Source organism: Polyodon spathula, chromosome 2 (assembly GCF_017654505.1).
Source record: "Polyodon spathula isolate WHYD16114869_AA chromosome 2, ASM1765450v1, whole genome shotgun sequence".
In the NCBI taxonomy this organism is placed as follows: Eukaryota; Metazoa; Chordata; class Actinopteri; order Acipenseriformes; family Polyodontidae; genus Polyodon; species Polyodon spathula.
This window is the reverse complement of record NC_054535.1, coordinates 96357821-96374191: the sequence shown is the minus strand read 5'-3', so window position 1 is coordinate 96374191 and position 16371 is coordinate 96357821. Positions and strand designations below refer to the sequence as shown.

The following is a 16371-nucleotide window of genomic DNA, read 5'->3' as shown; positions in this document are numbered from 1 at the left end:
ATAAGACCAATCACATGGAATTATGTAATCACATTTCATCAGTCTTGAAGTTCATCATCATATCTGCATTGGATCCAAAAGACACTTTTTCTTTCTGAGGATTATCTGAAGACATATCTGTTGTAGGACAAACCTGTTTGTGCTTTCGTCTATTAGCAGGCTGCACAAAAAAAAAAGTCAAACAAGATTTATATTTAAATTGACTTTTTAAGAAAATGTTTGTCCTGGATCAAAAACTTGAATCTGTTTCTTTTGCTGTACCATACTTAAATTGGTCCTTAACTGTTCTCATATTCATAAATAGTATTATCTTTATATAATTAACATAACTTTCTAAATCTTTTTTTTAATTTTTTTTTTTAATTTGCATTGCTTGTGATGAAGCCTGTATAAATAGTTTTATTATAATCTAGCTCAAAGATGAACCATTTTTTTATGCGCGAAAAAATAATCTGATTGTATAAATCATATTTTTGTATGGTTTGAAGATATACGTTTTTTTTTACATGCAGTGTTGTTGATATTTTTATTTAAAACATTTACTTTGACTTCTGTAATGTCAGTTTATCCTGTCACAGAAGTTCACTTCTTGTGTTAAAGGTTATAGGTAATAGTTTATATGGGCAGGAGGAGGGGTCCTGTTACTTTAATAAGCGAACCTGCAGTGCTGTGACAGGAGAAACATTGTTAATTTGAGCCTGTAAAACAAGATGATCAACAGCAAAACAAAAATGTACTATTGAGAATTATGTTTTTTGCAAATAATAGGTAAAAATACAAAGCTGATTTTAAACTGGGCCTTTCACGACATCCAAAATATTTTCCAATAAAAAAACAAAACAAAACAAAAAGAACATAGTAATACATTTATAATCCTAGCATATAACAACTCAGCAGATCTAACAATATTGTAGGGTATTACACACCCCTTTGTAATTTTGAACAGTACAAATACAGGTATATACATACAGTACATGCAATATGTTTTTGCCAGCAGTGTACATTGGCGACTAAACCAATGGCTTATCTAGGTTAAGCGTAATTAATATACTAATGTGTTATACACTAGAACAAAACAAAACAAACTCAAAATACTTACATTCCTACAAAGTGGCAAATGTAGGATCCCATACACAAGTGCACAACTGTAGAGCGCTGTTTCCAAATAGATAGCTATTATGTAAAGACTCCTTTCTTCATCCAGTAGTGATGAAGCCTAACAAATACAAGAAATTTGTATAAAACCTGTAATATTTGTAGCATTACATCATGCAACAAATATCCAGATTGGGATTGACACAAAGCAGGAGATTCAGATTTATAGGAAACATGGATATTATTACTACTGTACTATTGACAACCAATTAATATTGTATTGCAGTAAAATTGTATCCCAATTTATCTAGCTTGTGCTCAATTTATGGTACTGGCATTTAGTGCCCTGGAAAGGCATATCGGATTCCTGTGACACCTTCCTCAAAACCTGGACAATCCAGTGAAAACATGGAAAGGGGGCAACCCTAGATTCGTTAAACCTAAAAAAGATCTGTGTCAGTGTGTTCAATATAACAATTCAGAAACAATTATGGGAAAGCAGAAGGATCCCTGTGATTTCACAAGGGGTGTGATAGTGGGTGCCCATACAAACAGCTCATTCCTCATTTATTTTTGTCCTCCGGCAAATAGGTGAGCGTTCACCCGTATATAATAATAATAATAATAATAATAATATATATATATATATATATATATATATATATATATATATATATATATATATATATATATATATATATATTTTTTATCACAGCGCCTTTCATAGTGGACCACCATCACAGAGCGCTTTACAAGATACAAGACTAGGGTCAGCTGCAGAGTCACTTACAACAACGTCTCACCCGAAAGACGGAACACAAGGTGGTTAAGTGACTTGCTCAGGGTCACACAGTGAGTCAATGGCTGACCTAGAATTTTAACCGGGGACCTCCTGGTTACAAGCCCGTTTCTTTAACCATTGGACCACACAGCCTCCTGTATGACAGCATACAGTGTTGCTTTTCACTGCGAAGACACATCAGGAAAAAGTTTTAATTGGTTTACAACTCAAGCAAAGATAAATGTATTACATACCTTGTTTTGGTTCATTTTACCAGTTAGGTTAAAGTTGTTAACAGGTAGTTTCCCATGTTCATGAATCCTAGTGCGGTCACTGTAATGTCTTTTCTGTTTTGTATCAATATCTGTCAAAAAAGTGGACGACATTATTATAAAAAATGTTCAGATCAACTGTACAAAAACTGTCAAGTAATAAGCGACTTTCTAAAGACAAAACTGAGACTATTTTTAACATCACTCGTGTGTCCACGTACACATTTCCAAAAGTTTGGCCAATTTCTTATTTCATTCAGATGACTCTTTTTTTTAACTTCTCTTCTGCATTCCTTGTCTATATTTTTTTTAAAAATGAATCAAATGTTACAGGTATAGGACAACCTCTGAGCAGTAAAAAAATAAAAATAAATCTGGCCCAAACTAGTTTGTATCCACCTTTTACTGTACCTTTTTAGGAGTTTATTATTAGTAATTATTTGGATAGTTGATCATAGGGCAATGTGGCAGTGGCCTGTTTCCAAATCACATGACTGATCGCTCAAGTCAAACGCAGGGAATAAACTCTTGGTATGGATATTAAAACAAAGTTCTTGGGTTATATTGGGTTTCTAATTTTAAGGTTAAACTTCAGAAAGCCTGATCTCCACCCCCCCAAATCAAAATGTGTAAATTAGTAATCACATGAAAATAGTTTAGAAAAAAATAAATAAGTAATTAACCTGTCAGATCCATTCATTAATGCTGTGTAGCGATTATATGTAGTAACAAAAAAGTATTTTCATTTTAAATAAGTGTAGTAAATGCAAGAATGCTAAACTGGTTTATTTGTGCAAGATATACTGTAACCTGATTTCACTTTATTTTATGTGTGAGAATAATGCCAGATTAAACAATTTTAAAAAAAATGGACACATTTTTTTGCCCAAACTAAAACAAATGAAACCAGAATGGCAGATATGCTAACTAATCACACTGTAACCTATATTGCATGGGAATTGCTTATCCAGCTAAACTTTGAAAAAAAAAAAAAAAATACTGTGATGTTAATCAGGGTGACCTAGTTTTTCACAGTAGCAGCTGTTTGCTTTTTGTGAAACAATGCATCCATCTTTCCAATCTATATTTAAGAGGGCAGGATTAAATAATTCCTGCCTGATTTCAAGTCCTTGGAGATTGGCATTGAAATAGTTGGTGAACTATGGCAGCCACATTACATGGGTAGCACCATAAAGTTACCAGAGCACCTACAGCAGGCAGCACTAACAATCATGTGTTTTTTTTTTAACATTTTTTTTTTTTTGTTGTATTTTTTTTCTGTTATTGTTGTCTAAGTATATATATATATATATATAATATATATATATATTATATATATATATATATATATTACTGTAATCTTTTTTTGTTTTTACAAAACATTTTCATACTAGAATGTTACATTACATTCATGCTCAGACTTACTTGATCTTCTGAGGCCAAAGTTACCTATACAGAGCAAAATAAAACAAATACAACCAAGTATAATGGCACGTTTGCGTTGAAAAGGCATACTTAGACGGATATTTATATATGAAAAAAGCAAAACCAAACCATTAAAATGTGGCGTATCTGAACTGTTTGTCTCAGTTGTCTTAGCGGATGATAACACCAGGTTCACAGCTCGCGGATTTGACGGTTTTATAATTGGGCGAGTTAAGTGAGCGGCTCAGAGCGGCTCAGTAAAAGAATCAATTTTAACGACTTGCTCAGTTCCGCTCCTGCTGAGCCGCTCAGAACCACCTGAGCATTTCTCATCAGCGATCAGACTGGGCGAACGGAATGGCCACCTGCAGGAAACAAGTGGAGATGACAGGCAGGATTGACAAATACGTTTGTCAAGAACGATGAACTGGCTTCGATTTATTAAGTTATGTATTAATTGGCTAAATAAGATGGTAAAAATGATTGTTATCTAATTTGTATCATTTAATTTAATTCTTAAAAAATGTAGAGATGTTTTACAGTTATTCATGTATTAATATTATTCATAATTGTAATTATTAATGTCGGTGTTGTCGATATTAAACACAGCCAGATATGAGGTTCATTCCAAACAGAGCGCTGAACTCAGTGAGGTACAGCAGGGGGCAGTGACTTCACACAGGGTCATTTCATCTACCATCACCTCAGAAACACAAACAAGCAAAGAATTATTATTCTTCATTTTTAAATGTCGCTCGGAGCTCTCGTGGAGCAGAGCGTTAATTTATTTAAATCTGCTCAGTGTGAGCGGCTCACTTAACGCGCCATTGCTTCCACCTCACTACCTAACCGTCTGGCAAAGGCTCACCAAAAAGCCCTGGCTTCAGTTCAATATATTTTCGTGTTATTTAAGTCGTGTTTTTGTTAACAGTTCTACTCTTTAGTCCTTTAAAAAATCACTGCTTTACCAACTGTGTATTTTAAGTATTTGAACACTTATAATAAAACGTTTAGAACGAGTATTAAAAATGGTCTTATCATCTCACTCATATTAACACACAGCACTGAACAATTTGTATGCGCTCCTTCACAATCGGTGAACTGATTTCAAAACTTTCCCTATAGTCTAACTATATAGTGTGCAAAACCCAATTGATAAATGCATAATTAATATATTATGGCTTTACTTTATTTTGAAAATTCCATTCATGACTCCAATTTGTATTGTATCATGCTCTGTTCTAATACTAAAGGAAACAACACTCAGCCGAAGCAGCGTCTCTTGCGTAAAGCTGAAATACGAGAAAGAGTGACAGTGCAGAAACAGTCAGGTCAGACCAACACGCTCTGGGACTTTCTGGCAATTTGCGACACTCTTATGACATTTACGCGAGTTTTGTTCGAAAGTTACCAGGCAATTGTGTCGTTGCTAAGGGGCAATCCCCGTCCCTTCCTATTCATCGTGCCTCTGATTGGTAGAGTGCGTGTCTACCGTCAAGTGAATTGACAGGGCGTGTTTGCTGTGTGTTAAGCGAGTTGTGGTTCTTTTGCTAACACAAGTTAGAATTTGTGGTCTCTTTCAGAAAGTATTGACAATATCACAGTGTGTTTCAAGACGTGTAAAAAAAAAAAAAAAAAAAAAAAAAAAAACCACGACCTGTTGTGGTATTTTTTTTTTTTTTTTACATAAAATGGTCGGAGTGAAGATAATCGGGAATGACTCGGAGTTCCAGCCAGAGCTCACCAGCGCCGGTTCCAGGCTCACCGTAGTTAAGTTCACTATGGCCGGGTAAGATGGGGAAATCCATTCACACAGGCCCCGGCCATTGTGCGACCGGCAAGGAAACAGCGGTGATGATTCTTACCATAGGCTAACTAAAAAATAAAAAAATAGGGTTACGCGCTGTTTATTTTATTTTAAAGTGGTTAATCTGCTTTACATCTGTTTTAACTCATAAGAACTCAAAACAGTAGTCAAGTACAATATTTAAAGTGGTGTGTATACTTTAGTAAAAATGTTAGTTAAATACGCCTTTATTTTGCTTTGTTGATTATACTTTGAAATTAGGATATTTTTATATTGCATTTGTTTTAAAAATATAGTTAGGAGTAGGTAATTGTTTGACAGTTAGTCAGTTCTATATGAACTGTATTTGCATTTACAAATGAAACCGTAATTTAATCGGTGCTTGTAAGCACATATATTTATACGCCATTTCGTTATGATTATTGGCTCATGATTGGACCAGAAAGCTGGACCAATACAACGAAACTGTAGCCTATTGTTCGGTTGTTACAGCATAGTTTTCAATAGGAAGTGCAATACTTTATCTAAATTGAAACATGGTCTCATTTTGTGTTGAAGTTTATGGTAACTTTAAGTTTGTGTTTCAACTATGTGGTTAGCAGCCCTTGTTTGTGATGTATATAATGTCCATGTAACTGAGTATTTTTTAAAAAAGGTCCCTAGCAAGTATCTAGCAATAAATTATTTTAATGGCTTTGACTCAGCATTGCTTACTCACAAGTATCTACCTGTATGGATGGAAACTGCTAGAAGACTATGCTGTAGAAAAAACTCCCTGCCTTGCATATGAGCAGCTCTCTCCAGAGTTGTAACTTTAGAATTAGTCATTCTAATGGTTGATGCTGACAATAATTTAGAGCTGTTTGGGATTGAAAAAGTTTTATTGCAGATTGAGCACTTGTACTGTTTTTCAACAAATATATGCTCATTGATGTATTTTGTTTCTTTTAAAGCTGCCGACCTTGTGTAAGAATAGCACCCGCTTTTAATATGCTGAGCAATAAATACCCCCAGGCAGTTTTTCTTGAAGTGGATGTTCATCAGTGCCAGGTAAGCAATTTCACCCGTAGGACCCTGCCTGAAGTGAGCCAACTTGTGCTGGTGTGTTACTGTATAATTTCATCATTTATACTGTATGTTTGAGTTAGTTCGACAGGAATCTTTTCTTTTTCTTGTGTGACATCCTGTTATGACTCAACTAGTCTCGGTTCCAGAAATAATTGAATGCTGATATATCAATGAATTGATTACCTTTAATAGGAAGGCAGAATGCTTTACTGTTTAATTGCTGTAGTCACTTCATGGCCAGCTATGTTTTTACTGCTAAAAGCTTTTTTGTTCTCTTTCTTTTTTAATCCAAGTACAAGTTAATGTTGTAAAGCTGTACACATAGCTCCTTCATATTCCGATATCCATTATTGTCAATTGACAAGAGAAAATCAAATGTTGGTTAATGCTGAATGGTTGTGGTGCATCCCACTAGCCAGATTCATTAGACTGCATTCTCTAGCTGTTGAAATAGCTATCCAATCAAAAACAAGTATCTCTGTAATTATGTATCACATATCGCTCTCTCAAGATGTTGAAATAATGAACCCCTTTAGGAGTTGCAATGCTGTTTGACAAATTTTTTTTTCCAGCTGGCAAAAAAGCAGGTTACTCAACCTTTAATTATGGAATATACATTAACACTGTCAAGACCTGCTTCCAACTAACATTTTTAGATCATTACAGAAAAGGTAATTACAAAGCCACAATTTAGTGGTTGACTCACGAGGCTACTGCATCTTCTAGTGTGCTTGGCAGCTAAATATCTCTGGTTTAAATTTGACATGTTCAAATCAGTTTAATTTGCCTTCATCATTTGTGTGATTGTCTGTTATAGCAAATTTTCACAACAATCTGAAACTTGGTAGAAAGACAGATGCAACAAAGTTCAAGAATCCATATTGAAAAGCAGCTGGATCACACATTTCTAAGAGTGTCAGATTTTCTCTTTTTTATTCATTTTTCTATTTACTTTGCAGGCAACTGCTGCTGGAAACAATATATCGGCAACACCTACATTTTTGTTTTTCCGGAACAAAGTGCGAGTTGATCAGTATCAGGGGGCTGATGCCTCGGGACTAGAGGAGAAGATAAAACAGCATCTAGAAAACGACCCAGGAAGCAACGAGGACTCGGATATCCCCAAAGGATATGTGAGTACCTGAATGTCTTGTAAAATCTATCTGATGAAGCTCAAGTGTCCATGTTTTAATAAAGGTACAATGTCTCATGAAGCATGTTATGGGACAGGGGAATACAGCGATCCATTATCCTTGGCATCCGGAACAAACACATTTCTGTGAAGCTTTCCAAGTTACAAAAATAAGTTGTTTCTTTAAAAAAAAATCTTTAAGTTATTCATTAATTAAATGATTAAATGCTATTTTAGATGGATCTTATGCCATTTGCAAACAAAGCTGGATGTGAGTGCCTTAATGAAAGTGATGACCATGGGTTTGAAAATGGATTACGAAAAGATCTAACCTTCCTAGAATCGGATTGTGATGAACAGGTAAGTGAAATGTCCATCCTGGTACAAACTTCATTCTTTCCTGCACTGAATATAAATTATATGAGCAGCAGCTTAAATATTTACTAGGAAATAAGTGTTGTCTCAAGAGTTACAGGCAAAAAGACCAAGGTGATGCCAAACTCTCCTGTCACTCAACTAATTTCGAATCTGACACTATTCCTTGGTAAGTGCTTCTAAACTGCTGCTACTAATACATTATACATTAATTGTCTATGATGCCAGACTGAGGTTTCTTTTAATCTATTTGTTTTATGCTATTAATCTGTATAACTGCACATAGATGAGTAGTTGGATTTCTCATGCACATCAATTCCAATTAGTTTGAAATAAAAATGTATCTTCAGTTTATGCCAAGAGACTGTGCTGCTTAGAGGAAAGGTAAATGAGAATTTGAAATTTAAAGATACACCTTCTGATTTAGTTCAAGTGTTTTGTTGTACTCTATTTCTGTCTCTTTACCTATAGGATTGCATTTCAAGACAGGCTACTAGGCTTTGCACAATTTAGTTTTTGTGAGGCCAACTTGCATGGTGTTGGAAAGCCTTCAGTGTAGAGCAAAAATTGTTTCTTTCTAGGTATGTTAGATTCCATTTAATTTTTCAAAACGTCGATTAAAGATATTGGAACTGTAACATATTCCGATTTGTTTTGTAAAGCCATCAGCAGAAGCCCTCCATTAGTGCTGTTACTTTGATGCACTGCAACATTATTGCTTATACGACTACATGGGTACAACATTTGTGTAAATATGGGCTATTGCTCCTCCTACTAATGTGGTCACAGACTATGCACCAGGTTTAGACAGCTGATGGCATCATGGCAGTATTAGCTGTACATGGTCCAAAATGTGTCCAGGGTGCTGCATATGATTTTTATATTTGTTAAATATTACTGTGTTTTGTCACTTCATTAGGCAGCTCTCCCTTGTCAAACTAAAATATTTAGTATAAAACTAATCTTACCCAAATGTAATGGTTTCTCTTTCTCACTGTATAAGCAGTATATAACTCTAGAGGAGTTTCATGTTTTGTAATATAATCTTTGGTTCCTGGATAGTGTTTTAACTTTTCATTGTTTTTGGAAACCTCTTTTTAGTACTAGAAATGAAGTCGTTTATTGCATGTCAAAACATTTCACCTCAAGCCATTACGCTTGACCTAAAGTGTTTATGAACAAAGTGTTCAGCTTTAAGAATTTGCTGATAATGTTACAGAAGTAGCGTTGAATAGAAAATAAATCTGCTTTTAAATGTGTATTGTTATAATATACAATTTCTCTGTTATTTCAGCTGCTAATTACGATGGCCTTCAATCAACCAGTGAAGCTTTTTTCAATGAAACTTCACGCTATTGATGTTGGTAGGTTTATTTATTTAATTGTATTTATTTGTTTGGCACCACGGGTGAAGGATGTTTATAAAACAATGATGTGCCATGCTTTCATGATTGCAGTTACAGTAAGTTTCAACAGTTGCATGAAGGAAGTACATTTGTTTAAAACTGCAATATGCAGAAAATGTTATCATTTTAAAGTACAATGTACAATACTTGGACACAAGTGCTAGACTTGAATGCATCGCAACATTATGAAAAATGTTGGTGTTGCAGAAACAGATTTAACTACTGTTACCTCAAATCCATAAAGTACAAATGACAGCTTTTAAAGGAAAACATAACTGTTTAATAATTATTTATCCATACAATCAACTTTGTGGTCACTACTTTGGCACAAGTTACGACCGTCATTCTGGCTAACAAATTCTATGTTTTGATTCATATTTAGTTAAGATTAGTTTATTCGCTTTCTGTCCACAGTGATAAATGAGTGATCTTGTAGCATGTCCAATGTTATCTCTAGAATAAATATAAGAAATGTCAGAAAACTCAACTCAATATATATATATTTTTTTTTAAGTTCAGCTGAGACCTACTGAAGCAGCTACTAAAGACACCTGCCATTTAATTATCTAGCTGCAATGACCGCTATGTCGGACATTAATACTTTTATGCTGTGTTACCTTTTGTATTGTCCACACCCCTTTAAAGTTCTGGTATAATATCACATATTAAAATTATTTATTTTTCTGTATTTCTTTCAGAACTGCACATGTCAGACCTACAGTTGTATGCAAAAGTTTGGGCACCCCTGGAAAAAATAATAAACAAAAGTGAACAGGGCGCGTGCAAAAGTTTGTGCACCCTTTTGGACCATTCTTAATTACTTCTTAAAAAGAAGATTACTAAGACCAAGAAAGGTTGATTCACTCGTTAGGGCTTCAGTTAGTCAGGTGAAGTAAATTCCAGTGTTGAACTATTACTCTGAAGTAACTTCATACCTTCTAATCTATCAGACTGTGATGGTTGTTCTTCCTGGTTTCAACAACCATGGGCTCCTCTAAGCAGTTGTCTGAGGACTTGAAAATGAAGATAATGGACTTTCACAAAACAGGAGAGGGCTATGAGAAACTCAATACTCCCAGCTAGCAATTTCAACTGTCAGAAACATTGTCAAGAAATGGAAGTTAAATGGAACGGTTAAAGTCAAGGCAAGATCTGGAAGACCAAGAAAAAAATCACATGGACTTGCCCAAAAACTGGTCAGATCTGCACAACAGAACCCACAGGTCACTGCAAAGGACCTTCAAAATTGTTTAGCTGACACTGGAGTAGTTGTTCACAGGTCCACATTACAGCGTACCTTACACAACAAGGATCTGCATGGGAGAGTTGTCAGAAGGAAGCCTTTTCTACGACCTCAATCGCAAAAGTCAGCATCTAAAGTATGCAAAAGAAAACCTTGACAAGCCTGAAGCTTTTTGGAACAATGTGCTTTGGACTGATGAAACGAAAATTGAACTGTTTGGCCACAACCAAAGAAGGTACATTTGGAGGAAAAAGGGTGAAGCATTTCAAGAAAAGAACACCTTGCCAACTGTTAAGCATGGGGTGGCTCTATTATGCTGTGGGGTTGTGTGGCAGCCAGTGGAACTGGAAATATTGTGCTGGTGGAAGGAAGAATGGATTCAACTAAATATCAACAAATCCTAGAAGCAACTGTCCTAAAGTCAGTAAGGACACTGAAGCTGAAAATAGGTTGAATATTTCAGCAAGACAATGATCCAAAACATACCTCAAAATCAACCATGAAATATTTCCAAGAAGGAAGGGGAGAGGTTTTGGAATGGCCATCAGTCCCCAGACTTTTATTATTGAAAATCTGTGGGAAGATCTCAGACATGCAATGCATGCAAGGAGCCCTAAGAATATTTCTGAGCTGGAAGAGTTCTGCAAGGAAGAGTGGGAAAAAATTCCAAAGGCAAGAATAGAAAGACTGTTAGCTGGCTACAGGAAATGTTTGGAAGCAGTTATATCTGCCAGAGGAGGTGTTACCACGTACTAAGTGACAGGGTGCCCAAACTTTTGCACGCGCCATGTTCACTTTTGTTTATTATTTTGAATCTGTAATAAATGCAAATAAATAGTAATCTTGTATTAAAATTTGCAGAAAGGTGTCATGTTTAACTTTGTACCATGTAGAGGTCAGTTCAACTTCTGTTTACTGAAAGATTCATTGTAACATACATTTTTTCCAGGGGTGCCCACACTTTTGCATACAACTGTATATAGTCAAATGAAGATGTGTGTAATTATTATTTCTATAGATACTTAAAGCAAATGTCCACCACTTTACACTTCCACTTTGTCTTCTGAATGCCACGTGTTTCTTTGTAAATTAAGTCTCTCTGTCAGTCCTACTGTTGAAATAAGATTTAACATTAATAAAAATGTTAAATTTGTTAAACGATTGTGATTTTAAAAAAAGAAAATATTGGAAACAATACGTCCTACACACAAAGTACACAGTAATATAAATGGCGAATGTTATCCATCTTATCATTGGATGTCCAAGAGAAACTCTTGTTTTAATTATTTAGTTGTTACTTCTGCTGCTATTTTGATTTGTGCAAACTGTACCTTTGTGTAACAAAATTACAACTTGTTGTTTTTTCCTCTTGTTTGCAGCTCAAGCCCCAAAGTACGTGAAAATATTTATTAATCTTCCACGCTCTATGGACTTTGATGATGCTGAGAGAAGTGAACCTACCCAAGCCCTAGACTTAACAGAAGACGACGTTAAGGAAGACAGCCTAATACCGCTGCGTTATGTGAAATTTCAGAATGTCAACAGTGTAACTGTAAGTGAAAAGCCTGTTGAATACCTTTATTAAAAAAAATGCATCACCAAGTTTTAAATAATCTTTTGAAAATATAAAACAATTAAGAACATAATGGTTTATCTTGTTTTAATTGTATACAGTGAACAAGTACATTATTCAAATACTGTAATTTATAATTTATTTTCCCCAGCTATTTATAAAATCAAACCAGGGCAATGAAGAAACAACAAAAGTGAACTATTTAACTTTTATTGGCACCCCAGTACAATCCACAAACATGAATGACTTCAAACGGGTAAGAAGCTTTTTTTCTAACCTGATTTTTTTTTTTTATTTTTTTTTTTTTTTTATCATAACCAGTGAATAAGTAGAGTTTATATAGAGATGAAAACTAACGCTGATCCATTAATAAAATACAAAATTATTTATCCTTTGGGGGGGGGGGGGGGGGGGGGGGGGGGGGGGGGGGGGGGGGGGACGACACAATGGGGGGGGGGGGGGGGGGGGGGGTGGTGGATTATAACATTCCTATACAAACAATAATTTGACTACCAGGGCGCACACAGCTATTGAAGCAGGTTAGAAGCTTTTAATTGTTTGCACTTTAGACTAGGTCTGTTTTATAGGGTTTGTTTGTTTGTGAAATGTTTGCTTGGGAAACTAACAGTACTGAGTCCACCGAAAGATGTTGTCTCTGTCTGTTTGTCTGGTTTGCTTGCTAAGCCTCAATGTGAACAACTGCTGGACTCAGTCCTTTTTCACATAGGAATCAAACTATAAAAGATAACCTGACTTGGAAGTAAACATTTCACACATAATTTAGTTAATATTCTGAGGAAACAAGTAGAGCAAAAACAGCCTTCGTCTTTTGTCCTGGTCGGAAACAGTACAATTGTTAAATCGTCCTGGTTTTGGATCTGTGTGCTCAGCAAGATAATAGCAGAGTATTATTAGATTGTGTTAGCACCATTCAAAAATAAAATAAACAATGGATCTGTTTGAAACAGATTCAGTGTGAATACAGCCTTAGTTTGATTAAACTTGCCGCTGTTCTAGTAATTTTGCCGATCTTTTTAATTTTGTTATATTTTAACATTAAACTCAGTGAACATGTTAAAACTTCAGTATACATCCATACATATAAATAAAATAAGGAAATACATTAATAAGTTATAAAACAGTTAGTTTAATATTATAGGCACCTTTTGTTTAGCTGCCTCTGACAGTGGTTCCAGTTGGATTTGTAGCTGGACTGTGGTGTTTATGCTTCAACCTGTGTAGCTTTGAATTTTCTTATTCTAACTGTGATTGGCTGCAAATACAACAGGGCTAGCCAGAGATTGGATAATGTTTGTTGTGTTGATTTTAATTCTGTACAGTTCCCTAGTAATTGAAGACATTGTATTATGGGAGATGTAGTTGCTAGTAGAAGTTGTGGGGGAGGCAGACAAACTGCAGCAAAATTGCTATGCATATTTTTACGCATTCAATTTAAATTTAGTGTGTGTTTTGGATTTTTAAACTGCGTACCTGCCGTTTTTACGCATTAATCTGAACCGCTGCAACTGAATTCATTAAATTAGTGAAATGTCCCTGCTTTCTTCTGCAGCAAAATGCTGTTAAAAACTGGAGCAGTACTTCAATAGCTGCCATCTTTCAAGTTACCTTGAAGGATAGTGTAAACATCCGTTTCACAGACCATATAAAGAACCGAGTGCACTTGCAAACTGCATTCTGAACACAAAACAAACTCGGTCCTGAAAAAAAAAATGGAAAGGAGCCAAAAAAAAAAAAAAAAAAGAACTTTAGCTCACATCGAAACAAACTCGGTCCCTTTGCTTGCAGAGAATTGTGAACAGCAAGCAGATTGATATATTGTTTCAAACTAAACAAACCAGTCCGAGTCCGTTTTGAAACAGACCCAGTGTGAATGCAGCCGTCGGTTGATTAGACTTGTCCGTGTTCTTGTAATTTTGCTGATCTTAAGAATAATGTATACTATTGAACCTTGCTTTATGTTAAAATGTTTTCACTTAAATCTGTGCTTTTTAATGTTAGTCCCTGTATAACTGTCTTTTGAAATTCAGTCGCAGTGTTACGAGTCTCGTTATTTATTTAATTTGGCAGTACAGATAAATGTGTGCTCATTTCTTCAAAGTTCTCATGAAAAGATCGAGGAAAAATGTGTGATCTTTAACATTTACAGTTTGACAAGCAATACCTCTTGCAGTTAAAGTTGGTAATCTTGTGTTCAAGCAAGCTGACCGTTATGACAAATATGTTCTTGTCTCCCTAGGTTGTAGGTAAAAAAGGAGAAAGCCACTAAACTGATGACGAGGAATCAAGACATCGTGCTGCATTTATGTCAAGGACCTCACTTTGCCAATGCTCTCTGAATAGCTGAAATACAGCAGCAACAGAGTTCTTGTTTCTAATAATTTTCATTTTCAAAGAATTAGTCACTGCTTCTATTGAGGCAAGTCATTTGAGCATTTTTATTGTAATCTGCTAAATATTGTAAATAAATGTAATCCTTTTTCAAAGGCACGTTGATTTGTTAAATTTTTTAAGGAGATGGAATCTTGAATTAGATTGGCACCTGCATGGTTAGTTTTAAGTTTTGTGCAATTTGTCTGCAGTTGTCAGTGTTGCTTACTTCATTTACTGTATGTTCCACTAAGAATGTCTTTGTAAACGTAAAGTATTAGGCAATTAATTCCAGTGGTCATTTATATACATATGTGTGTGTGTGTGTGTGTGTGTGTGTGTGTGTGTGTATGTGTATATATATATATATATATATATATATATATATATATATATATATATATATATATATACATATATATATATATACATATATATATATAGATAAGTTTACACACACCACCTTTCAGTACCTATAGAAAGTTTATTCCCCCTTTCAACATTTTCTTTTGTTGCCTTATAGCCTGGAATTTAAATAGTTGTTTGGTTTTTTTCATTTATACACATCCTACCCCACAACTTCCAAGTGAAAAAAATATTCTAGAAATGTGTAGAAAATTAATTAAAAATAAAAACTAAAATAGCTTGGTTGGATAAGTGTCAACCCCCTTTGTAATAGCAATCCTTAATTCCCTCGGGTGTAACCAATCGCCTTCAAAATCACACACCAGGATAAGTGGCCTCCACCTGTGTTAAATTGTAGTGATTCATCTGATTTCAGGATAAATTCAGCAGTTCCTGTAGGTTCCCTCTGCTGGGTAGCGCATTTCAAAGCAAAGACTCAACCATGAGCACCAAGGCGCTTTCAAAAGAACTTCGGGACAAAGTTATTGAAAGGCACAGATCGGGATGGGTATAAAGAAAATATCAAAGACCTTGAATATCCTTTGACGCACGGTCAAGACGATTATGAAGAAGTGGAAGGTGTATGGCACCACCAGGACCCTGCCTAGATCAGGCCGTCCCTCCAAACTGGATGACCGAGCAAGAAGGAGACTGATCAGAGAGGCTACTAAGAGGCCAATTGGAACTTTACAAGAGCTACAGGCTTTTATGGCCAAGACTGGTCAAAGTGTACGTGTGACAACAATATCCCAAGCACGCCACAAATCTTGCCTGTATGGTAGGGTGGCAAGAATGAAGCCATTATTCAAGAAAGCCCACCTTGTATCCCATTTGAACTATGCCAAAAAACACTCAGGAGATTCTGTAGCCATGTGGCAAAAAGTTTTGTGGTCTGACAAAACTAAAATGGAACTTTGTGTTCTAAATGAAAAGGGTTATGTTTGGCACAAACCCAACACAACGCATCACCCAAAGAACAGACTCGGCTGTAATTGCTGCGAAAAGTGCTTATCCAGTTATGATTTTTCAGTTTTGTATTTTTAATATATATATTCTCAATAAAAACTTTTTTCCCCTTAACAGTGTGAAATATGGTGTGTAGGTAAGTGGGGGAAACAATCCTCATTTAAATGCATGAAACTTTGAGGCACTGACAACAAAACGTGAAAAAAGTTCAAGGGGGTGTAGACTTTCTATAGGCACTGTATGTGTATATATATATATATCTATATATATGTATATGTATGTATGTATGTATGTGTGTGTGTGTGTGTGTGTGTGTGTATATATATATATATATATATATATATATATATATATATATATATATATATATATATATATATATATATACACACACACACACACACAGTGCCTTGCAAAAGTATTCAGACCCCTGAC

General features: G+C 35.2%; 1 protein-coding gene across 2 annotated transcripts; it reads left to right on the top strand.

The window, feature by feature from the left end:
* The first annotated feature begins 5136 nt into the window (after positions 1 to 5136).
* Positions 5137 to 14681, top strand: LOC121304495 (thioredoxin-like protein 1). 2 transcript variants are annotated; one of them, XM_041235662.1, is made up of 8 exons: positions 5137 to 5362; positions 6334 to 6430; positions 7408 to 7581; positions 7818 to 7940; positions 9250 to 9319; positions 11984 to 12156; positions 12329 to 12433; positions 14435 to 14681. In XM_041235662.1, the coding sequence occupies exons 1-8, from the start codon at positions 5265 to 5267 to the stop codon at positions 14462 to 14464; spliced, it is 870 nt and encodes a 289-aa protein (XP_041091596.1). In that variant the 5' UTR covers positions 5137 to 5264; the 3' UTR covers positions 14465 to 14681. The 2 variants fall into 2 exon arrangements, with proteins under 2 accessions (XP_041091596.1, XP_041091602.1); XM_041235668.1 differs by having other exon boundaries at positions 5346 to 5424.
* The last annotated feature ends 1690 nt before the right edge of the window (positions 14682 to 16371 follow it).

What these genes read in the sequence shown, in the direction of transcription:
- LOC121304495 (XM_041235662.1), top strand. Translation starts at nt 5,265, where the DNA reads ATGGTCGGAGTGAAGATAATCGGGAATGACTCGGAGTTCCAGCCAGAG. An exon ending in TGGATGTTCATCAGTGCCAG is followed by an intron (nt 6,431 to 7,407) that starts GTAAGCAATTTC and finishes TTTACTTTGCAG; the next exon opens with GCAACTGCTGCTGGAAACAA. An exon ending in ACATGAATGACTTCAAACGG is followed by an intron (nt 12,434 to 14,434) that starts GTAAGAAGCTTT and finishes TTGTCTCCCTAG; the next exon opens with GTTGTAGGTAAAAAAGGAGA.